We start from the raw sequence: 26,542 nt of genomic DNA on the forward strand, positions 1-26,542 counted from the left end.
ACGTTGATAGTTGCTCCGGCCAATCGCAGCGAGCCTCTGAGCGACGTGATGACGTCGGAGGTGGTTTCGGCCAATCGGACCGCGTCTCTGAGCGACGTCGGGGAGCACGTACGCTGGCACGTTCGTAAACAGAAGACAGAGATGAACATACGGGTACTTTAGTTCAGGTTCGTGTCGACAGCGGAAGTGATTTTTTATTTAGAATTTTTATTTCTTTAAAAAATTCATTTACTCACTTATACACACTCATTCACTCATACACACTCATTCATTCACTCATACACACTCACTCATACACACTCATTCATTCACTCATTCATTCACTCATTCATTCACTCATTCATTCACGCATACACACTCATTCATTCACTCATTCATTCACTCATACACACTCATTCATTCACTCATACACACTCACTCATACACATTCATTTACACTCACTCACTTATACACACTCATTCACTCACACACACTCACTCACTCACTCATACACACTCATTCATTCACTCATTCACACTCACTCACTCACTCACTCACTCACTCACTCACTCACTCATACACACTCACTCACACACTCATTCATTCACTCATACACACTCACTCATACACACTCATTCATTCACTCATACACACTCATTCATTCACTCATTCATTCACTCATACACACTCATTCATTCACTCATACACACTCACTCATACACATTCATTTACACTCACTCACTTATACACTCACTCACTCCTCACTCACTCACTCCTTACACACTCATTCATTCACTCATTCACACTCACTCACTTATACACTCACTCACTCACTCACTCACTCACTCACCCACTCAATCATACACACTCATTCATTCACTCATACACTCTCATTCACACTCACTCATACACACTCATTCATTCACTCATACACTCTCATTCACACTCACTCATACACACTCATTCATTCACTCATACACACTCACTCATACACATTCATTCACACTCACTCACTTATACACACTCACTCACTCACTCACCATACACACTCATTCATTCACTCATTCACACTCACTGACATACACTCACTCACTCACTCACTCACTCACTCATACACACTCATTCATTCACTCATACACTCTCATTCACACTCACTCATACACACTCATTCATTCACTCATACACACTCACTCACTCATACACACTCATTCACACTCATTCACACTCACTCACTTATACTCACTCACTCACTCACTCACTCACTCACTCACTCACTTTTAGAGATTAGTGTTCATTGTTAACAAGCATGTTATAGAGATCAGATGCTGATGTTGGAGAAGGAAAGGAGTCTTCAGTTCCAGTTCCTTGTGAAGGTATTTAGTGGGGTTGAGGAAATCAGGCCTCTCATGTTTATGGAGCTTTATGCAATTTGTTACAAAAAAAAAAAAAACTTACAAAAAACAAACATCAGAAGCAAACAAATTTCTGTCACATTTCTTTAAATGCATTAATTACATTAATGAAAATAAACATTTCCCTTAACTGGAACTGAGGATCCCAAACCCTGAGATCTGGCCTCAGACCATCATCTCTCCTCTGTGATGACTTCTTTACTGTGTAGTAGTAGACCTCGAGTTCACTCCTCCATTCATTCTTCAGACTGACAGATAACGAAACGTGATTCATCACTCTACAGAACCTGTTTCTGCAGCTGCAGGGTCCAGTGTCAGCGCTTTACACCAGTCCTGCACACACCTGGCAGATCTTACACTCGTGTGCATCACCTCCACTGAAACACATTTCATGAAGCTCCGGATGCACAGGTCTTGTGCTGCTGCTGCTTTCAGATGCGCTGTAGTGACTGATGCAACAGGGACTTTACACGCTCAGTGAGGTTGCGTGGTCTACTGCCTCGTGGCTGAGCTGCTGCTATTGCTCCTAAATGGTGGCATCACATGGAAGTGCCAGATCTTCAGTATCACCCGTTCCCCTGTTTGCGTTGTGAGACATTTTGTACATTATTTGACATGTCTGTAGGTGTGCAGTGGGGGTCAGGAAGGGGGGCCATGTAGAACCCTGAGGTTCTTCCAGGAACATGCCATGTCTTCTGGACGCTTTTTTTTTCTGCAGAAATGAGGAGAGGTTTGCACAGACAATATATGTGGATGTGATTAATTAAGATTTAAACTGGCTATTGTTGTCATTTCTTTTCTCTTGTTTGATACACATTATATGGCCAGAAGTATTGGGACACCTGACTTTTCCCCAGACATCTGTGCTTCTTCTCCAACCTTCACACAATTGTACAGGACGTCTTTGAATGCGGTACATGAACTTTTCTATCCACTTGAACTAGGAGAACCAAACCTGTTCCAGCGTGACAATCCGTCTGTGCGCAAAGACAGCTCCATTAAGATCTGCTTTCCATTGTGTTGGACATGTGTGAAAGATCTCCTGCTGTAGAGCTCTGAATTGAACTCTATTAGGATTAATGTGAATGCTTCCACACCTCACCTACATCAGTAGCTCACTTTACTAACTCCCTTGTGGATGATCTTGGATCTTGTTCTAACAGCAGATGGAGACTAAATGTGGAATGGGACGTTCAAAAAGAAGCACATCGCAATCTTATGGTCAGGTGTCCACAAACCTTTGGTCTGTGACTACACATGAATAAATACCAAAACAAACTACAAAAAAATACTTTTACAAGGGAGCATGACATTTTTTCGTAAACCTCCCATCAGTTGGTCTGTTTGATCTGTTTAATCAAGAATTTATCTCTGTTTTTATTGCTTTATATTCAGCTACTTGCTATTATAAATCATCGTCAGTGTTTCCTTTCAGGTAAAATATGATAAATATATTCTATATAATATATACTCCGGTTAATTAAGGAGACTGGGTTAATTATTGACACATTTATTACAGTATAACCACAACCCTATGTTTTTCTGCCTTATTCTCTGATAAAAATGGATTATATTTGACATTTCTGTCACCATTTAATATGATTCTCAGCTCGTTGCTATGGAGATGGAGCCAGACGTGCTGAGTGACATGAAATTCTTGTCCATGAACACAAATCAATAGATAAAATTTTATGACTTTGTCACGAAAATGTAATTAATAATTGTATCCTGATTAAGTTACTTGGTGTTTGGTAACAAAGGAACGACTTTACATCAGTAACATCGACTCAATAAAAGTCATTCATAAGATGGCGACTGATGGCACCTGCATTCATAACAACTAGTTTCTAACTAAAGAATCATTTGATTGTTAATCATAAATAGAATAATTTATCATGTGTCCTGCAGTCATTCATGTAGTGGGCTGCAAAATCATGATCCTACTAAACAGCTACTTTAATTAGGGTACAATATTCTGCAATCAAATATATTCAATAATCAATCATTGAACGTTTGAAAGTTGGCAGCCTGCAGGATTCTTACCTTCACCACCTTCACCACCTTCTTCTATATGGATTAATTTTCTGTTCTGATCCCAACAAGTCTGAGCAAAATACCGAGTAGGCACCAATCAGAGGCCCCATTTTTATGACATCATCATGTAGAACTGTAGAAGTATTTTACAGTATTTTAAAACAAATACAGAAGAATCAAATATTTTTCATACAAAATATGAAGCCATTTTCATCAACTGTCCCAAAGCACAAAACCTATTTTATATTTGAAATACATGCATCATAAATACTGCCCATCCCTGTTCTTATGTATAATTTATATATATATATATATATATATATATATATATACAGTACAGACCAAAAGTTTGCACACACCTTCTCATTCAAAGAGTTTTCTTTATTTTCATGACTATGAAAATTGTAGAGTCACACTGAAGGCATCAAGGGCTATTTGACCAAGAAGGAGAGTGATGGGGTGCTGCGCCAGATGACCTGGCCTCCACAGTCACCGGACCTGAACCCAATCGAGATGGTTTAGGGGTGAGCTGGACCGCAGAGTGAAGGCAAAAGGGCCAACAAGTGCCAAGCATCTCTCGGGGAACTCCTTCAAGACTGTTGGAAGACCATTTCAGGTGACTACCTCTTGAAGCTCATCAAGAGAATGCCAAGAGTGTGCAAAGCAGTAATCAAAGCAAAAGGTGGCTACTTTGAAGAAACTAGAATATGACATTTTTCAGTTGTTTCATACTTTTTTGTTATGTATATAATTCCATATATAATTCCACATGTGTTCATTCATAGTTTTGATGCCTTCAGTGTGAATCTACAATTTTCATAGTCATGAAAATAAAGAAAACTCTTTGAATGAGAAGGTGTGTGCAAACTTTTGGTCTGTACTGTATGAATATAAGGAACAGTGATGTGTTATTAAACCCTCTGTCATTAATTATTTATTTATTTACATGCTTATAACAGCAAAGCACCACCAATCACCGTCTGACCAATCAGTGGTGTGCATTATGCTTAGCTCCGCCCACAAATCTCTTTCCAGCTCATGTTGGATTGAATGATGTAAATATGTTCAGAACATTCAGAAGAGAAATTCTGCTAGAAACTCGATCACCATTCCAGATCTTTGGGAGCTGATGGAAAAAACACTAAATAAATGAAACAACGCTCGAGATTGCAAACAGTAATTTTTTTATTGTCCTGGCAGCAGAACATCGTTAAAATCCAGCCTGATTATCTATGGAGCTCGGAAACAACAACAACTGAGACCGGGGACTGACGTTTATTTTTCTTTCTTTCGTTCTTTCTTTACTCTCGGCTTTTTGAATTAGAACATTTATTTAAGTGAAGAGAATTTTTCTAATATTTTTAACACAAGTCTTTTCTTGCCGTTTTGTTGCTTTTTAATGACACCGATATCTGCACATAAAAATGATATAGATTTATATTTATACGTATATTTATAGAATCGTCATCATTCTCTATGACCATTTCAGTCTAGTAGATTTTTTGTATTTTTTTTGTATTTTTATGGTGCTTTGGCCGGGAGAAGTCGGACGCCGCACCGCATCGCACGTCACCGTGTCTGTCATCATCTGGAACATGGACGACACACGGCACACACTCGGCTAACACACAGAGAGAGAGACTGATTTTGTACATCTTTGGAGGAAATGAAGCTCATAGAGACGTCTGGCTCTGCGGCTCGTTACTCCAGTGCTGCCTAGACGAGTAGCCTAATTCATAACACACTCATGAACGAAAGGAAACGGAAATCCGCATTTGAGATACGCGTCAAAACATTTCCAGTGGTGATTTTTTTTTATATGTTTGGTCAGTCAGGTGTGAATGACAAACGGTGGCATTGTTATCAATGTGTTTTGTTTTGTTTTAACGCTCGTTCAACCTTCCAAAAAAAAAATTGTGCGACAAAAAAAAAAATGACCAAAAGAAAATATCTACATGTCTCTTGTTAGGCAGTGAGAAAGCACTTCATCGATACGGAGAGTGGAATGACGTTCTCCTGACTGCTTTCGCGACGTCGCTCTAGAAGCACAAATGCGTTCACATCATCGTAACACACACCCTGCTCTGGAAAAAACAAATAAAAGTCGGCTAGGTTTGTGTTTTGTGTGTGATAAAGTCACGTCCGTGGGTCAGCAGTGTAACGTACACGGGTCGAGGAATAACCGAAAATAGATAAAAAGGCTGGAAAAATCTCAAACGAACCTCAGACATTCTGCGAAAGTCGACACGATGGGGTGGTGAGAAAAAAAAGGGGGGAAAAAGCCGTTCCTAAAAATGTCATCCTTCTTGCTATATAAATTCCCTAAATCACGAACCGCATTCATCTTTTCCATAAATCTCTCCATTCCTTTTTTTTTCTTTGTGCTTACATCCCGGTGTTCTCTCTTTCCTCGGAATGAGGCTTCTGCCGAACGAAACGAACGATGTGTTGACAAAAACGTGGTATGCATGCACATGCACAGTTTTCCAGCCTCTCTTTGCAAGCACCCGGATTTCCTCGGGTAACTCAAAGTCACCGGGAGTAGGAGGAGGAGGAGGGAAGGGGGTGGCGGTGAAGATGAGGTCATCCATGGGATCATCTGAAGAATGGACGTCTCCTGTCGAGTCCTACACCCAGGAGTCGGGCGAGGCGGGGTAGTGGCTCGTCTCATAGTTGAGTTCGCTGTACGGACGTGCAGCCGAGTAGAAATCCACGTAGTTCCCCGTGGACTTGAGTCCCAGGTGCATGCTGAGGTCAGCGGCAGGAGCAGGCTGATGGATCTGATCTTCGAAAAAAGGCTCTTCAAAGTTCCTAGTGGAGTTCTGAAACGGAGGAAGCACCTCGTAGTCCTTTGGGATGCTCTCCTGGGGAGCTGGATGAGGCGGGATCTGGAGCGAGGAGAACATGGTGTCGTTAATGCTAATACTTCTCCGCTATCTTCTCTGCACCTTTTATTCTTTCCTTCTCCTTCTCTCACGGCTTTCTCTCCTCCACATTGTTCTCATAGTTCTATCTTCCTTTCTTCCAGCTTTTTATTTTCTCTTCTCCCTTCAGTCTCAAAACTTTTCCCAAAGCTTCCTGTCCTCCTTCCTTTTATCTATATTCTTCTCTATCTTCATCTCCATCCCCACTCTTTTCTTTCTTTTCCTTTTTTCTTATCCACTCCTATTATTATAGGTCCTACAACTAGCAGCATTGCATTCTGGGATTTAAGACACAAACTTCTACATAAATTCTGGATTATTATAAAGTTTCTGATGGAGGGAATCAGATGTTACCTGGTTGAGTTTGACTTCTTCGTTTGGAGTCGCATACGAGTTACGAAACAGCGTCGAGGTTCCACACGAGACTTGAACTGTTGAAAAGCAGAAAACGAGTTTGAGGATTTGATCATTTTTTTAATCGTGACTTATCCCAGAAATAAAGCATGCAGGAAGTGAGAAGAATCAACAGTTAGAGCCTGCAGGAGGACAGATGGATTATACAGGAAGTGATGTCATCTCTAAACTGATCCTGACTTCCTGTTGAGGTTTTGCTACACTTTACAGTAACAAGAGCATTGAAAGGTCATGTGACTTCCTCTTCTTTTTTCTCCTTCACTCTCCACATCCCTCTCTTCTCTTTTTTCCTTTACACTTCCACATCCCTCTCTTCTTCTGCTTCTACCATTTTTCTTTATTTCCCATCTCCCTGCCTCAATCTTTTTACATTATCTTCTCCCTCACTTTAACCTATCCTCTTCTCTTCCGTTTATTTTCTCGTTTTCTGGCCGTTTATATCCTCCCATTTATTCAGCTTCTTATTTCCTCTTCTCCCTCACTTTATCCCATCCTCCTCCCCTCCAGCTTCTCATTTCTTCTCCCTCACTTTATCCCATCCTCCTCCCCTCCAGCTTCTCATTTCTTCTACCTTTTCTCCTCTCCCAACATTTTTCCTTCACATCCTGCTTTTCTCCTCCTGTTCCATCTCTCCATCCTATCCTCTTTCTTCTTTCATTCTTCTCTAACTACTTCTTCTCCTCCACTTTCCTCTTTCCATCAGTCTTCTCTGCTCATCCTCTTATTCGTTCTGCTTCCTATTCCCTCTTCTCCTTTCCACCTCTTCATCCCTCCTCCCTCCTTCTCCTTCCCCACGATGCTGTCTTCTCCCATCCTTCTTCTTCTTTTCTTCCTCCTTTCTTACATATCTTTCCTTTTCCTCATGTCCTCATCCCTTTCTCTGTTCTACCTTCCTGTTCTCCAGCTCTCCTTCATCTCACCTCTTCACCTCTCCTCTTTTCTTCTCTCATTTTCAGCCTTTTTCTTCCTTTACATCCCATTTATTCTTTCCTTTTGTTCCTTCTCTCCATACTATACTTCTTTTCATTTCTTCTACATTTATTTTTTAATTTTCCTCTAACTTCTGCTCCTCCACTTTAATCTTTCCATCCTTCTTCTCTGCTCATCCTCCCATTCGTTTTCAATGCTTCCTATTCCTCTTCTCCTTCCTCCTCCATCTCCTCCCTCCTCCCATCCTTCTTCGTCCCTTTTTTCCTTCTCTCTTCCACGTCCTTTCTCTCCTTCATCTCCTTCATTCCCTTCTCCATTTCTGTTCTCCAGCTCTACTTCATCTCACCTTTTTACCTCTCCTCTTTCTTTCTCTCGTTTTCAGCCTTGTTTTTTTTTCTCTCCTCCTTCCCGAGCTCTCACCTGACGTGGCGTCTTTCCTTGATGCGTGCTCTCCTTTGTTTCCATGGAAACTAGCATTAGTTCCAGTGGACTCATAGTCGGTTTTTCTCTCCTTAAGGCTGATCATCTCTCTGGGCGAGGCGGGGGCGCTTGCTGCAAAACCACACACACACACACACACACACACACACACACACACACACACACACACAATGTCTATGAGCATCTAAAGAACTCTCTCTCTTTCACATCTCCATCCCTCTCCTTGTCTTTCTTCATCGTTTCTTGTCGTCACTAGATGAAAGTCATACTGAGGTGTGGATCATTATTCTTCATTAGTGTGCTTCAGAGTGGCAGCAGGAATGTGATTTCAGACAAAGAACAGTCAGCTTCAACATTCCTAATTCTCCTGAAAGACACTTACAAGGACGATTCAGTTTAAGAAAAAATACAGTTTTTGGCACAGTTGCAAAAACTCTCACCCCCAGTCATTTTATTCTCACGTGCACTAATGAGTTTCAAGCTCACGTCAGTATAACGTAGAAGGAGCCTCCAGTGTCAGAGCTTTAAAATAGTCCCAGGTGAAGGTGTAACATTTGTTTTTAGGATCTTCAGGGCAGCTTTAAGGTTTCTCAGTGACATGTTAAGGTGGGTTTTACTCTCTTTGTCTTGATACCAGAACATTATCAAAATCCAGCTGGAATAATGATGAAGCTTGCAAACAACAACTGGGATTCTTCTTCTCCTGCTTCTGCTAAACAATATTGAATAATTTCTGCATCTTTTACCTCTGTTCAATTGATCCTTCCATCCTCTACTCCTTCTCAATTGGTTCCTCCATCTTCTACTACTTCTCTACTGATCCCTTCATCATCTACCACTTCTCCACTGGTCCCTCCATTCTTTAACTCTGCTCCATCAGTCCTTCCATCCTCTTCAACGTTACCACTAATCTCTCCTTTCCCCACCCACTGCTCCAGTGGTCCTTTTATCTTCCACTTTTCCACTGATCCTTCCATCTTCCACTACTTCTCTATTGGTCCCTCCATCCTCCTCCACTGCTCCACTGATCTTTCCATCCTTTACTAATTCTCCACTGGTCCCTCTATCTTCTACAAATTTTTTACTGATCCCTCCATTCTCCACCATATTTCCACTAATCTCTCCATCCTCCACCACTACATCGCTGATCCCCAAAAAGAAAGTAATCTTTCTGTTTCTCCAGACGTTTAAAATAAATAAAAAATCTCACCAAGGACAGGTGATGAACATCAGTTAGCATTAGCACATTACTCAGCTCATTGCAATCTAGCCATCTGTTGAGTGTAATTCTACAGATGCAAATATTACTGCACCCTCTTTCCCTCCTGCAATGCTGACCGAGGAACTAATTGGTGTTTATTGACTTTCAGTGGTGTGATGGATTATTACAGAAGGCAACCAGACTGAGGCAAGACTTTCTTTTTCTTGTGATCTCGCCGCCTTTCCTGTTTATTTCCTCTTTTTGGCAAAAAGTAAAAATTCAAAGCGTCTGCACAAACGTTTCAGCTGTCAAAAATGTCCACTGGGAGTCTCTAATGAGATAAATTACAGTTGCTTTGTTATACGAATAAACAGTATGTATAAATATAAATAAATTCTCTGCAGCCTGGAAACCCATGGCATCATTACAACAGCGTATGCTGTGCGAGATGGGGAAATAAGGTCTCAGGTGGAAAGTGAAAAAGTATCTCGGAAGTTTATTGCCACAGCGATCTGCAAAATTGTAGATTTATTTATTCACAGACACTTTTAATAGCTAATGATTGGGAAACCGGTGAGTTCCTGTTCTGAATTGCGTTCTAGCAGCTATAAACGCTCATTCACTTACCAGTCTCGCTCTTGAAGTTAATAAAACACCAGCTTTTCATGCCAATTAATAAAAGAAGCTGTCCATGGTGCTGAAAGTTACAAAGCCCTGATGCTGGAGATTCCTTCCTTAAACGTTATTTCCTGATTCGTTGTTCTAAACTACACCATGCTGTATCTTTCATCTGATGGTCAAACATTTTCAAAGCTGCTTTTACAGATAAACCCCTCCTCCTGACCAGTCGTAATCCAAAATTCAGCCTCACTGTGCTGTAGATCTTCTTCTTTAAGAAGTTCCCAGACACTTGTTCCTTCATATTCTTTTTCTCTGCACTCATAGCAGTGTGAAAGCAGCCTTTACTTTTAAGATTTAACAGCTTTCTTTTCCCCCAAAAGTCTTGCCAATTTCCTCCTCATCCATTTCTAAAACTATTCTCTGAGTCTCCTTTTTTGTGAGATTCCTGTCCTTCATCCTGCTTATTTATTCAAACTCTCTCAGCAGCAGTGAACATGCTACAGCTTCAACCAGAGTCAAGTAGTCTCGAGAAATCTCATCTTTGTTCTGGTCTCTAGCGACCTTCTGAATAATAAAAAACAAAAAACAAACAAAAAGAAAATGCCTGAAACCCTGGCTCTGCTCCATTTATTTGGGCTGGAGATGTAATAACAGCTCAGTGGCAGTTCAGAAGAACTCGCAGTGCTGCTTTGGGTTGTGTGATTGCAGCATTAGTGTTAGAAATCAATTTGTCTGTTTGTCTCTGTTTCTGCTTCCGAACCCTGGTTGATGTCAGAGCTGGTTTCAGGAGAACACCACATGCTGCTCAATTTGCAGCTCTGAAGATTTTTTCCTTTTCAAGGCCACTGCTGTTAACAACATGCACGTGCTCGTTCTGGCCATAACAAGCTGACGTGTGGAAAAAAAATCTTCAATTTTTGGTCTATAGTTTTTCACAGGACGGGAGATGTTTCAGCACCTGATAAAGAAAGCTATAGACTTGAAGGTCAGTCACATTCTTATGTACAAATAAAAACATGTTACAAACATCTCTGCTACTGTAAGGTCATGGAATCACGAGGATATGGAATGTTATTTGAACACACTTGGTAATAAATATATATATATATATATATATATATATATATATATATATATATATATATATACATGCCCTGGGAGTGTTTTTCTGCAGTAGGGACTTGGAAACTGGTTGAGGGAAAGATGACTGGAGCAAAGCACAAAAGATCTCCTAAAATAAAACCCGTTCCACAACGTTAAGGAACTCAGACTGGGCTGAAGGTTCATCTTCCTACATGACAAGAAACCTAATCACACAGCCAAGACAACACAAGCTCTGTGAATGTCATAGCATGGCCTGACTTAAACCCTATTCAACATCTCTGGAGAGACCTGAAAGTGTTTGTCCAACTCTCCCCATTCAACCTGCCCCAGCTTGAGAGGATTTGTCCTGAAGAACAGCAGAAAATCCCCAATCCAGGTGTGCAAAGCTTGTTGCATCAAACCCAAAATAGACTTGAGGCTGAAATTTGTGCCAAAGAAACATGAACTTCTTCAGGAGTTTGTGTGTTGGATCGGACCACATAGACCAGCCTTCGCTCCCCACGTGCATCAGTGAGCCACAACCCTGTCGCCGGTTCACCACTGTTCCTTCCCTGGAGCACTTTTGATAGATACTGACCATCCCACAAGAGCTGCAGTTTTGGAGACGCTCTGACCCAGTCGTCTAGATGTCACATTTTGTCAAACTTCAAACAACAAATTTGTCAAACAACAAGCGAATCCTTACGCTCGCCCATTTTTCCTGCTCTGAGAACAAAATGTTCACTTGCTGCCTAATAAATAAATCCACCCACTGAAAGGTGAAATGATGAAGAGTTCATCAGTATTTTTACTTCACTGCTGATAAAGTTATAACCTCATAGTGTTAGGCCTGGTCGCTGTTTATAGCTTAAGAAACTTTTGCAACACATCATAGCTATATCGCTCATTTTTGCTGTGTATTAGCTCTTATTTATACCCCTGTGAAACAAGAAGTCATGGTTGAACAATTTCCTTTTCCCAGTCACCCATGTGTAGAAAGGCACTGATTTACTGAAGGCCACTGATTTAATGTAAAGTAAATAGTCTTATACCTGAAACGTGATTGAAAAAGTGCAAGCAAAAGAAACAGAAACTGAACATGCAAATTAGTACGAGTGAAGAGCAGGTATTAAAATTGTGGAAGTCCATTCCTGGAATTTGAGAGGAAAAACAGTCACATGATGGTGTGATAATGACACAAAATGAATAAAATAAGAGAAAAATGTTAATCAGATCTACAAAATGACATGAATACATACTTGAAGTGCGAGTAGGTCAATGTAAAGTAAATAATGAAAACCAGTGACACATGATAAAGGACTATTGCTGATATTATATACTAATAAGTTTCAACTTTTATTAAAAAATGTTTTTAGTGAATTAACTTAAATATAGAATTGTTATAAATAGTTGATCTGAAATTTTATTAGGAAATCAGGACCTCATTTTTTGGAAAAATAAATAAATGGAATGAATGGACCATGTGACGTCTGAGTACCCCCCAAAAAAAAGACTCATTCCCTTCATAATCAATAATCCATCAAACACAGAGAGAGGAGGTGATTTAGACTTAATGATAAAAAATGATCTGAGAGCTTAATGCATTAGCGCTGAAGCTGCCAGTGAAGAAACCAGCGTGACTGCTCCTCGACTTACAAGAGCTTTTTTACCCCTTAAAAACCCCAGTGGCAGATTCATCAAGCGAAGCACGGCAAGCCGAGAAATATTTCTCACATCGTTCAGTGACTGCGCTTCGGTCATTTAAAGAGCCATTAGCTCCTGGTCTCTCTGCTCCATGGCTTCGGCTCAGTCCTCCAGCAAAAACCCCCAAACCCTCTGAAAGCAGGAAAAAGCACTTTTCCGCTTCATCAGGATGCAGAGTCCACCGGAAACGACATTAAAACACCAAACGGCCCACTAGAGCAACGTGCTGGGCTCAGGGAGGGGAAACACACACACAAACACACACACACACACACACACACACACACACACACACACACACACACAGCAGCCCTGATAGCAGCCAATCACAGGTTTCTATTACAGCATTTCTTCTGGTATGTGACATTTCTGTAATAACATCTCAATTAAAGGAACTCGTCCTTATTTACAGAAGAAGTCCCCAGTGTCAGTGCTCTGTAGCAGCCAGAGCGTAAGCTGTAACTTTTCCGACATCTTAAGCACCGGGAAGTTTACACTTCTGTGCTGGCAAACTGTTCTTAGTCTTAATGACTTCAAAATAAAAAAAAAAACACACGCTGATGATCAGCAGGATGTTTATAGCTGCTATAACGTAAGTGAGAACAGGAATGGTATAAGGGTTAGAAAAGACTGGATTATATGCGGCAGAATTAAACAGTTTCGAGTTACCAACAATGGCAGCACGCACAGTCACAGGAAGCACCGGCCTTCATAGATCAATGTGGCGAAAAGACATTGCCCTGTGCGACTGGTGCTGTTGTGACCATGTGCGTTACACACATACACACACGCTACACAGTTGCCAGAAACAACACAATCTCACTTCCGCACCAATCCTACTCGCCAGATTGGGCTCCTGCGGACTTCAGCCTCTTTATGAAGATGAAGATGCACTCAAAGTTCACCGTTTTGACACTGGAGATCCGGTGCGAATAGCAGAAGGTGCTTTACAAGCTTTGGAAAGTAGACTTCCAGGACATGTTCCAGAATTGGCAGAAATGCTGGGAGCTCTTTATTGCTGTGTAAGGGGACTATTTTAAAGGTGATAGTGTGGAAACGTAGATAAATAAATAGTTTCTTGTAAACAAAGCGAGTTTCCAAACTTTCTGATACAAACTTATATGTAAAATGGGAATGGATTGTGTGTAAGAGGAGTAAAAAACTTAATTTTTCTTTTTTTTTTTTTTAACCAAATGCAAAAAATACAGAGAAACTTGTGCTAACCTGAACGATTGTTGGGTGAGGTCCGGACCGGAGAGATGGAAGGCGTGCGTGAGGAAGAGTAGGGGCGTTGTCTGTCTCGTTCTATCGTCGAAGCAGAACCGATAAAGTGATACTGGGAGTAACCATCCTGTAGGACATCAGTGAGATGGAGAGAGAAAGAGAGAGAGAAAGAGAGAGAGAGAGAAAGAGAGAGAAGGCATGCAACATTTAGTAGTCAATCATGATATCTGAGAAATGATGCATGTATATATATATATATATATATATATATATATATATATATATATATATATATATATTAGGGTTAAAATTAATAACACGTTAGCGCAAATTCATTTTAACAGCACTAATTTTATTAACGTGCGATTGATGCAGAGCACATTTGTGTTTAACCATTTTTATTAAAATATAAATAAACAAATATAAAGGAGGGGAAATTTAAACATTCAATGCAACACACATTTATTCATCACGTATTTAGATATAAAAATAATAAACTTTCCCGAAAAAAGATTTTTAATAACTAAATATTTGTTTTACTGATGAGCCAAGTCTCAAATCAACACCAAAATCTGCCATGATGCGCCAATTAAAACCGTCCGTGTGGAAACATAGCAAAAGTTCTGTCTGGTGTCCTGTTGATTTACGTAGATTAAAATACCATAATCACTTCAAAACCTTTACAAGAGTTTGGCTTCACAAATAATAAACGTACATTCGCATAAAGTATCCATATTTGTCCATGCTGATTAAATGGGGTGGAGCCAATGCTAATTTGAGGTGGTTTAAGTGTTTTAAAGTGTGTAACTAAGGAATGGAGTCAATATATTTGACCCATTTGTATTTTACAGGCTATAAACAAGGAGGCGGAGTCAATTAAAATTTGAGGTATTTCGAACTTAAAGCCCTTAACTCAAATGAGGATGAGGTTCCCCTTGTGAGTCTGGTTCCTCTCAAGGTTTCTTCCTCATAACATCTAAAGAAGTTTTTTCCTTCACCACAGTCACCACAGTCTTCATCATCAGGGATAAAAACACATCATTGACCTTCATTCTTAAACTCTGTAAAGCTGCTTTGAGACAATGTCCATTGTGAAAAGTGCAATATAAATAAACTTGACTTGATTTGACTTAACTGAGGAGGCGGGGTCAATGCAAATTTGGGGTATTTCGAGCTTAAAACCCTTAACTGAGAAGGTGGGGTTGATTACAAAGGGGGCAGAATCAATGCAAATTCGAGGCACTTTCCAGATTAAACCCAAATGTTCACACACTTCATAACTCTCCATCTTCTCCACAGTCCGTGTCTAATTACCAGACTTTATCATGCTGAGTTAAAGACGGCTGGACGGAGATGTACGCATTCACCGTCTCTGTGGCTCTACACGTTTGCCCTTCGTGGCTGGGTTAAGGACCAGAAGTAAGTCTTCACACTACATGAAGGCATCATGACTCCTGAGAGCTATCAGAAACGTTCAACTTGATGTCTTAGTTCAGAAAAGGGTTTTTTGGGGGAAACATCAAAGGCTTTCTGATGCACAGCAGTTCAAAGCTGCCCCACTTTTCTGCCTGCCTGCCTTCCCTTCCATGCCAACACCTCCGTATCTCTGCCACACGGCCCTGCTGGCGAAGATGCACAGCTGCTCCTGAGCCACTGTTGTTGAAGATAAACATGCAGAGGACAGACAGCTGAGAGCAGCACGAACCACAGAGGGAACAGAAACACAGCGTCAGCTCCTATATACAGTATATATATATATATATGATTTATCAAATCAACTCCTTTTTTTTGCTATTATTTAATATATAATTCTTTTTTATTTAATTTAATTTAGTTAATTAAAATTTTAATTTGAGGTGTTTCAAGTTTTTTTTTAACTGAGGGGCGGAGTCAATGCACATGTAAGACATTTCTGGACCAAAAAATTGGAAGTACATTTTTAAATAACACGTAAATTGTTTTATTAAAAAAAACCTGTACAGAATATTTGACCTTCACGTCTGCGCCCCACGTGTTTTGCGTGTTCCGATTGGTTTAAAATCATTAAGCTCGTTTGTTTCTATAGCAACAGCTCAATCAAAAGTGGCCTCTGTGTATAACGAGATAAAAAAAAACATCTCAGTGAGGAACAGGAACTTGTTTCACAGACATCCCACAACATTAAATGCACCTAAAAATGTATTTAGGAGACGACGTGAGGTTCTTCACTGACAGGAGCAACTTTCGGTGCTTCGGGGTTGTAACAGTAACTTCATCAAACCCCACTGTGGTGGATTTTTTTCCAACGCCGGGAAGCAAAAGAACAGAGAGGAGAGAATAGATGCTGCAAAGAAGCATCGTGTTCCAGTGCAATTAACATCTCAAATTACAACGATTCCTGTGTCTCGTAAATCTTCTTCCTCCTTCCTTAGTGCCTCAGGACTGATGCGGCCGTGACTGAGGGATGTTTTAGAGCTGGTATCTGTGCATGTAGTCGGTTTGAATTCTCAGCCATCAAGTAATGGTCTGCTAATCCTACTTTCATCACTTTAATTTCACCCAGTTCTCATTTACAGATAAGAGCACAAAAGAGCAAGCTGACGGAGCAGAGACAAAGCCATCAGAGCAGTTCAATATTCTCTCACAGCAGCCCTTCACACTCAGGTGGCAAAATCTCTGCTTTGGTAATTTGTGCTCGGGTGAGCTGAGGGCAGCGTTCATTACCGAAACCCCGACGACGTCAGAGCGTCATCCAATCCAACTGCACAACAGAGACCTGAGGCTGGGAATCAGCAGTGTAGCAGCTCTGTTCCACCTGCACTCGGATTTATTTGCAATATATAATATACAGTTGAATTAGAGCAAGACGAGGAAGAACTTCCCGAGGAACCTTCTGAAGGACCAGCACATACTAGTGTTCATCTGGACTGAAAAATGTAACATTTTTACAGATAAAATCATGAATTCCTTGTTTCTATATCGAGCAAGAAAAAATAGCTGGAGTTTAAAATCAGAAGCGTTTCATGTAATTGATTGATTTACAAGTGAAATGATTGATAAGATGAACGATATGAATAAAACATTGACTTCTCCACCCATGTGCGGTCTTTACTAACACCTCTGTAACTGGGTGAATCTCCACAACATCTGGGGGAACATCTTCCCAGAAGAGTGGAGCTTACTAGAAGAGAAAATGGAGACATTGTGGAAATGGATGTTCAAAAAGAAACAACGTAATGTTCAGGTGTTCATAAACCTTCAACTATACAGTGTATATCAATTCAATATTTTATTCTGTTACTGAAGCAAATCTAGAAAATCTAGAAAATACCAGAATGTTATTTTGATCTTTTGGAGAAAATAAACGTGATGGATTATGATTTATTTATGCTTTTTTTTCTATCTCGCCTGCAGCCTCAGCACTGAGACCTTGAGTGGCCTGATGCTCTAATCTCCTGACTGGAAGATGAGCAGGAGGACGAGGATGAAAAAGGGCACGTAATAAGTGTCATTATGACCTGACGGGACGAGACGGCGGCTTTGGAGAAATGTTAATAATAGCAATCTGAATGTTGGTGGCCTTTTCTTTAATGTCAACCTTCGTGACATTACGGATGACATCTCCAGCTCGAGCGAGAGAAGAGGAAGTGAAAAAAACGTGTTCAGGCTGAAGGAGAGAAACATAAAAAACGCCACGAGTGCAATCGCACGGCTTTAACAACAAATCATAACAAAAAAATCATTATGAGATCTTTTCAGTGCGTAATAACTCTGTTGAAGGGAATTCCGGATCTCGTTCCGCCTGTCCTCCCTGACCTTGAACCTTGACCTTTGGTTGCTGAAGCAAGCGTGTCGGTGCTGCTGTTTGTTTCGCTTACAGATGATCACCTGCAGTTCTGTTCTCCGCCTGAAGGGGGCAGTTTAACACCGCGATGCGAAATACACGTTTAATATATTTTATTGGTGTAAACGGACTGATTGTATATGATCTGAAAAGAAACCCGATTATTCACGATAATAGAATCAGTGAAGATCTCCAAATCTGCAGCAGGATTGAGGACTGAATCCACACTAGCAAATAATTATTAAATCACTTCTTGGAACATCCCCTATTCCATGTTTCTTTGACGTGCAGTGTGAGGTTCCAAATTCCAGGCTTTATTTTTATAACATTTAGTTTTTGACTGTCACTGGAAGAATATAAAAATACAAATATTTATTATTAATATCTGTATATGTAAATATTTAGAGCTTTACAAACCTAAAATTGAGGGCAAAAAGACGCCATAAGTGTTTTTTAAATAAACGAACTAATCAATTAATCACAATATTATACAATTAGAAATGTACAATAAATTTAGTAATACATTTATTCATTAAAAGTTATAGAATAAAATACACTTAAATGCTATATTGCAAAATGCTTGGTCGTGTTTTAAATTAATAATAAAATATAATCATATATTATAATAACATATTTATATTTAAATGATTATTTGTATTTTACTGGACTGTACAGAAACTTTAAATATAAACTGTGAAAGTTTGAGTTCAAAATTAATTATAAAATAATAAAAATAATATTACAAAATATTTTTAAAAAGTAAGAAAATATTTTTAATTTTTTAATAAAAATATTTAATTTTAAACAGAAACTTTGGATACGACTGTTTCAGTGTTTTTTTTTTTTATTTTATTCTTCACTGGATATTGTAATATTTCACATAAGACGCATTTATTTATGCATATGGTTATTTTAATAAACGTATCCTCTGCAGCAGAGGTAGCTCTTGTTTTTTTCTTTCCTGTGGCAGTTCTCATGAGAGCCTGTTTCATCCTAGCGTTTGATTTGAGTGTTTTGGAGACTGCACTTGGAGATACATTTAAAGTTTGTGAGATGTTTTAGATTGAGTGACCGTCACTTCTTAAGGTAATGATGGAGCTTTTCTTTTTTCTTGTAGTGTTTTTTTGCCATTATACGGATTTGTACTGTAGTAGTAGTACAGAGCACGGACTCACGTTAATCTCACTAAAGCACAATAAGAAGACAAGAAATGTCCCAAATGAACTTTTGATAAGACACATCTGCGACACATCTGTGACACATCTGTGACCTGAAACCCAGATTTTCTGAGCTGAATGGAGATACTTAGGACAGTCTATAATCTACAAGTACATGTTCTTTCAGTTGGGATTCTTCAGTATTTGATAATATTAAAAATAATAAAAATAAAGAAAAAAACATTGAAGGAAAACTTGTAAACTTTTAAATACAAATCTTAATAAAAAATGACTCAACGGCCCGTCTTTAGCATCAGATGAATCGCATAAACCCTTACATTTAATTCCAAATTACACCAAAGCTACATTTATTTATTTATTTCCTTCCTTCCTTCCTTCCTTCCTTCCTTCCTTCCTTCCTTCCTTCCTTCCTTCCTTCCTTCCTTCCCATTCATGTCTTTGTTCTTTTTCCCCTTCCACCCTGCCTACCTATTGTCTTCAATCCTTTCCTCATCTTTCTTTCTTTCTTTCTTTCTTTCTTTCTTTCTTTCTTTCTTTCTTTCTTTCTCTTTCTTTCTTTCTTTCTTTCTTTCTTTCTTTCTTTCTTTCTAGCCCTATTTTCTTTCTTTCTTTCTTTCTTTCTTTCTTTCTTTCTTTCTTTCTTTCTTTCTTTCTTTCTTTCTTTCTTTCTTTCTCTTTCTTTCTTTCTCTCTCTCTCTCTCTTTCTTTCTTTCTTTCTTTCTTTCTTTCTTTCTTTCTTTCTTTCTTTCTTTCTTTCTTTCTTTCTTTCTTTCTTTCTTTCCTCTCTCTATATCTTCCATTCTTTTTTTACAGCTCTATATATCGCAGCATCTGATCCTGAAAAGGACTTTTATAATGACTCAGTGAAGAGATTTTTTACAGGAAGAGCAGAACACACACACACACACACACACACACACACACACACACACACACACACACACACACACACTGTGTTGTTACCGTCCTCTCAGCTAAGCGGACTTTTCATTAGAGAGAAAGACAGTGTGTGTAATTCACGGAGGAAACGAGGTGTTCAGCCTGAGCAGAGCCGAGCTATAAAACCTGAACCCAACAAACACCAATCGATGAGATGTTTTTTCAGTAAATATCTCTCCGATTCCCTCGTGTTTTTCTCTTAATCTCTCTTTCTCTCCATGAGGACGGTCCGAGTCGGCCGTGCCGTATCACGTGAAAGAAAAGAGGAAGTTACGCCTTTCAGTCTCCTGAATAACGCACATGTATGGATTTTTTTCAAGGTGAAAGAAATTTTCCGTCTCGAACGAATTACTGCCGCCGAGGTTTTATTGAGGTTTTATTGAGGTTTTATTGAGGTTTTATTGAGGTTTTATTGAGGTTTTATTGTCATCTTCAGCCGTCAGAAGTTCTTCAGACTGGAATATTTTTCTGCGTTATTCACGGTGAGTGAAGACGAGCCGGATTAAACCGGTCTGATGGACAGATCCATGATCCGATAACAGAAATATGAATATCGATATCGTACCTTCTTATAAAGACTGCGCAGGTCTCTGTACTGCCACATGCTGCTCAGGACCTGAGACGCTGCTTTCACCACCTTGGGCGAATGTCTGGAGGAGAAAAAACAAACGAGAAGATTTTCAGCAATATTTTTACAGTCGTTCCCAAAATTATTGGCACCCCTTTAGAAAACTCATTAAACCGAGCATTAGTGTATGAGTCTGACCAGTCCAAACCGGAATGCCCTTTTCCCTTTTCCGTCCTTACTGCTTTTTTCCTTTCTTACATTCTTTCTTTCCTTCATTATCTCCTATCCCATTTACTTCTTTCTTCCTTCCTTTTTTCCATTATATTTATACCCCCTCTCTTTCTCCTTCCTTCCTTCCTTCTTTCCTTATTTCATTCCTTCATTGTTTTGTTCACTTCTTGCCATCCTTCCTTTAAGTCCTTTCTCCAACCCTTCCTTCCTTTCTTCCTCCATTCATTTTCTTTCTTTCCTTCCTTCATTTCTTCCTTCATTTCATCCTTCCTTTTTTTCCTTCCATACTTCCTCATTCATTCTGCCTTTACTTCCTTCCTACCCACCCCCCCTCTTCTTTCCTTCCTTCCGTCTTTCTTCCTTCCTTCCTTCCTTCCTTCCTTCCTTCCTTCCTTTCTTCCAACATGAACAAACCCCCTGCTGGTGAACCTTTTTGCTTGTGTCCAGATGAATTCTCACACATTCCTTAGAACCTCACAGCAGGGGAACCTGAGTGTCTTCTCCAGCAGAGAGGAAGAGAAAATATGATGAAGAGGAAATATGACCTCCTGATAAGTGGAAGACGTCGTTTTAATGCTTATGCTAGTGCAAATTTGCCCTCAGTAAGGAACCCTGAAGAATCGTGAGGAGCAGTAAGGAACTGTGAGGAGCAGTAAGGAACCATGAGGAGCAGTAAGGAACCTCCCTGATGCCCACTGTCTGCACCACAGAGACTCACTTGTCTCCTTTGCTCCTGGCGATGCCGATGAGTTTCTCGATTCCACCAGCGTCTCGCAGCACCTTGGCGTTCTCCATGTTCTTGGTGATGACCTCGTGCAGGGCGCAGCAGATCGCCGTCACCGTGTCATCCGACATGGTTTTGCTCGACACGCTGTTGTTAGTGGAGCCGCCGCTGTTGCCACTGGAGTTACTGCTGCCAGGGAGGCGGTGGACCAGATCTCTCATTGCGTACTTCCCTGAGGAGATAGAGAGGAGAGGGTCAGGAGTTCTGCTGATTTCTTTCATTGTGTGATAAAAAAACCTCCACATTACTAATCCCAAATAATTTTTCTAATCATTCAGAACTTTTCAGGTGTTTCACAATCAGTGCTTTGTACTCGATCATTGTTCTTCTGGTTGTCTCCTTGAGCAACCAAATGTTTTCTGATCAGCTAAGAAACATTTCCATTGAATAGAAGCTTAAAGAATCAATGAAGAACCTTTAAAATTCCCTTAAAAAGTACGCTTTCATCTGAGAGTGTGGAGACCCTGCCTTAATGCATGATTCAAAACTCAACATTATTGATGGAATTTGTCAGAATTGTAACTTTTAGCTGTAGTTCAGGGTTCTACTGGTTCTCTCCTTGAGGAACCAGGGTTTTTTTTCGATCAGAAATGGTTTTAAATGAAAAGTGGCGCCATAACGAGCAAAAGAACCTTGAAAAACAGAAGGTAGTGTCTCGTGTCAGCAAAAGTTCACTGTCTGGTCAATAATAATGGGGAGAAACTGAGCGTGAGAACCAAGGCGAGACGTGAGACAGACTCTGGGTTATTATTTGTTCTTCTCAGATTACACACCTGGCATGCTGTTGTTTACTGGCGTGAACTTCAGCACTGAGGAGATAAAGCTGCAGACGGTCGCGCTGGGCTTCAAGGCCCCGTCTCGGCTTTAATTAAATGATACTTGTGTGGTATTTGAGAGTGAAGGAACGCAGGAGAACGTGACATTAAACCAACAGAACGGAAGATCATTTACCTTAATGAAGACTCTGATTCAATTAATTAAAAACCCACTGATAAAATCATGAAATCCACATGGTGTGTGTGTGTGTGTGTGTGTGTGTGCTTCATCTCTCCTCCTCTCTATCTACACTTCTCTCCATCTACCCTTCTATTCTTCTTTTCTTTTATCCTTTCCATCTGCCTCCTTCCTCTCTCCATTCCTTTCTTCCTTCCTTCCTTCTTTCCTTCCTTCCTTCCTTCCTTCCTTCCTTCCTTCCTTCCTTCCTTCCTTCCTTCGTGTTTTCCTCTTCTCTCACTTAATCTGTCCATTTCTCCTTTCAGACTTTGATCCATCCATCCATCCATCCATCCATCCATCCATCTATCCATCCATCCATCCAACCCTTCCTTCCTTCCTTCCTTCCTTCCTTCCTTCCTTCCTTCCTTCCTTCCTTCCTTCCTTCCCTCTCTTTCACTCCGTCCATATGTCCATCTCTCCTCCAGTCTTTGATCCATCCATTCATCCATACATACATCCATCCTCCCTCTCTCTTCCTCTTCCTTTGCTCGTTCCTCCATTCTTTCTGTCTGTCTATCCATCCATGTATCCCTTTCTTTCCTCCTTTCTTTCTTCATCAATGAAAAACCTTGTTAATTTAATATCTTTCTCTGTTCTCAGTCAGTGCACGTTATTAAATATAACATATAACCACACGTACGTAAAACTGGGTGCAAAAGTTTTGACCCCCCCATTGTAATAACAGTAGGAATCAAAACACACGTTCGAGTGTAGCGTGACGTCTGAAACTGTTCCTCAGCACACACTTCTCACCGTAAAGGCTTCTGCTAATAAAAATAACCCCAGACGCATTCATTCTCACTCCTCATTCCAAATTAGGAAACACAGTCATTGTTTTTTTTCTCCTGCACCGAGTGAAGCGTGAATTTTTTCCCTATGAAATGTCCTCAATTTCTCATCAGTGAGCTCCGAGTTAATTGGTGTGGCCTTATCGTGTTCTCACAGGCAATATGCTTATTTTTGCCTGAGAGGACAATCTGTAGGCTTCTCATCCAGCAGGACGGAGATGTTTTACCGCGGATGAAGCTTGAGGGGGAATAAAACTAAATAAATCTGCGACTTTAACTTCTGATCTGCAGATTCCACTTACACCACATCACCTGGTATATATATGATATATTATAGCAGCTATAAACCACTTTTACCCAATTATAATAGTGTGAGCTGTTACAAATCATAGGTGGGCAATCAATAGTAGTGGCCCCCAACACCTTTTTCAGTTCTTCCCATAACTAATATATAATATAATATAATATAATATAATATAATATAATATAATATAATATAATATAATATAATATAATAAAAACAACTTTAAACTCCATTAATTGTGTATTTATTTAATCAGATTAATTCTTAAATAAAAATAAAACCTAAATCCTAAAGTCTATTTTTAAACTTCTGTACAAAATTAAAAACATTTAAAAAAAATTGAATTTTTTATATATATTATTATATTTATTATATATTCTTATAAAATACTAATCCAACTTAAATATTAACTTTTTTTTGTTACATTTTCTTTCATTTTTCTCAATTTAACCAAAGAGAGTATCAGAACATTATAGAACCTCTTTTCTTTTTTTGTAGCTTTTTATTAAAAGATACATTTTTCCCATCACTTTATTACTTTATAACCAACAGCAACCTGAAGCTTTGGGTTTGGGCACGCTTCGAGAATTGGCTAATATTGGTTGAGATGGAAATCGCTAAACGCCTGAACTGGGGATGAAACAGAAAGTAGATGGTTCTGCTTTGGGGCAGTTATTGAGGATTGAGGAGGAGCAGAGCTTATGGAGAGAAAACTGAGACACATGCAGCACTTAGCTCGATTATAGGCTTTAAATCCATACATCACACACATGCTGTTATAACGACAGTTAAATAAAGTGTAATAAAATATAATGTTGGTTAAACAAGCATTCGTCAGCTGCTGCACGACATTCAAGAAAAGTAAACAATATTTTAGAGAAGGTGAGGAGGAATCAGCGTTCACATTCATTCAACACGATTGGAGCTCTATAGCAGGAGACCTTCCACATAGTCCAACCAATGCAAAGCATATCTTCAGGGAGCTGGCTTTGTGCACAAATGTCATGCTGGAACAGGGTTGGGTCTCCAAGAACAAGTGAAGGAACAATTTCATGCTACAGAATCCAAAGAGCAGGTTTGTGCAAACAGTTTGAGGAAGAACCACAAATGGCTGGAAAAGTCAGGAGTCCCAATACTGTCATTTGCGACATTGATTTATTATTAGCAACTGGAGATGGAGTCACGTTCAGGATCCTGACACACTTTAGCCTCGGCTTTCACAGTAAACACAAGTTTTAAAAATAGAAGGCGCATTGCAGATAAAAGTGTGAAAAGTGTTCTGGACAACACATTTGCCCCCCTCAACGCTCTGAGCGATCGTTTGATCGAGGTGTTGTTCGTGACACTTTGGCTAACCTTGACTTGGTGGAGTGGTTCATCCCTGTGCTCTCACGAGAGCTCAGTGCTAATCAGAGTAGAGTGCGAACTCTCCATCCTATAAAAGCCCATTCTAGCACAAAACAGGCAATCAGGCTGCGTATGCGTGGGTCATCATCGACAAGAGTGCAAAGAGCTGCAGAAACACACTCACCCCCTAGGACACCTCCACAGAGTGCAGCAGTGGGAGAGGAGGAAATGGCGAGATGCAGGGGTTTTATCTGCTGCCTGCTTAGCAACAGCTTCCAATTTAACAGCGTGTCTCTGTGTGTAGGACCACAACATAAAACCAAATGTCCAATATATTAGAGTTCGATGAAGCTGTAATGTCCTGCATGGATTGGTGGGTAGATAAATACAGTGTATCAGCATCATTTTGAATGATAGATAAGATGATGGATGGATGAGATTAATGGATATATAGAATAGATGAATGCATATGGATGTGTAAATAGGATAGATGGATGAGATAGATGATAGATAGGATGGATGGATAAACTGATGGATGGATGGAGGAGATACATGGATAGATAGGATGAATGAATGGATAGGGTTAATGAATAGGTGGAAGAGATTTAAAAAAGATAGGATGGATAGATAAATTGAATGGATGGAAGGATGGATGGGACTAATAGATAGATAAACAAGATGGATGAATGATAGAAGGTTAGATGGGTGAATGCATGGATGAATGGAAGGATGGATGAATGGATATAGATGGGTAAACAGGATAGATGGATAACACAGTATTAGTTTTGTTAAGAGATTTAAACGAGTGTGATAATAAAGGACAGCGATGTGAACGAGTGGAACTGAGTCCTGGGTCCTCGTATGAAATGAAGGGAAGAATTTAAATCTCTTCCCATTAGCAGCTTTGATGTCTGACGCACAGGATGAAAAAAATACGATTGATAAGATGACGCAGAAAAAATTTACCCCTTTTGAAGCTTCAATTAAACACAAGCCACCTGATGGAGAATATAAAAGGAAAAAATGGCATCTGGCAGACGGAGGGAAAGATGGGCAGACTGATAATAAGCGGAGGAATATTGCTTTAATAAGACTAGCGTTGGGTTTAGACACACTACTGATAAAATTCTATTCCCTTGAATGTCATCATCAGGACATGCTCCAGACATCCATCTGCTGGAAATGACATTACGATGGATGAATGGATGGATGGATGGATGAATGGATGGATGGATGGATGGGTGGATGCATCAGATGGATGGATGGATGGATAAAGGTATGACACAAATGAATGGATGGCTGGATGGGATGGATGGGTAGATAGGATAGATGATTGGATACAACAGATGGATGGCTGAATAAAATGGATTGGATAAACTGGATTACATGAATTGGGTTAATGCATTGTATAAATAGATGTGATTTATTGATAAATGGATAGAGGGATAGGATGGATTAAACAGATGGATGAATAAATAGACAGATTGATAAGATGGTTAAATTAATGGGATGGATGGATAAATAAAAGAGAGAGATTGATGGATGAGTAGATGAGATGGATTTATAATATAGATGGCCAGATCTCAAATGAAAGAATTAATTAGATAGATAGATAG

The 26,542-nt window shown here is 39.7% G+C and overlaps 1 protein-coding gene across 4 annotated transcripts in view; it reads right to left on the reverse strand.

Annotated features, from left to right (window-relative positions):
- Positions 1-4,593: 4,593 nt before the first annotated feature.
- The window catches only part of ctnnd2a (catenin (cadherin-associated protein), delta 2a), a 219,696-nt gene continuing 197,747 nt past the window's right edge, over positions 4,594-26,542 (reverse strand). For all 4 annotated transcript variants that reach the window (XM_046833632.1, XM_046833631.1, XM_046833630.1 and 1 more), the window contains 6 exons: positions 21,426-21,663; positions 20,474-20,558; positions 13,969-14,095; positions 8,115-8,246; positions 6,705-6,781; positions 4,594-6,314 (listed from right to left, as the gene is read on the reverse strand). In XM_046833632.1, coding sequence (XP_046689588.1) covers positions 6,054-6,314; positions 6,705-6,781; positions 8,115-8,246; positions 13,969-14,095; positions 20,474-20,558; positions 21,426-21,663 — 920 coding nt within the window. In that variant the 3' untranslated portion in view covers positions 4,594-6,053. The remainder of the gene's footprint in view (positions 6,315-6,704; positions 6,782-8,114; positions 8,247-13,968; positions 14,096-20,473; positions 20,559-21,425; positions 21,664-26,542) is intronic.

The sequence above is a fragment of the Silurus meridionalis genome, chromosome 21 (genome assembly GCF_014805685.1).
Source record: "Silurus meridionalis isolate SWU-2019-XX chromosome 21, ASM1480568v1, whole genome shotgun sequence".
In the NCBI taxonomy this organism is placed as follows: Eukaryota; Metazoa; Chordata; class Actinopteri; order Siluriformes; family Siluridae; genus Silurus; species Silurus meridionalis.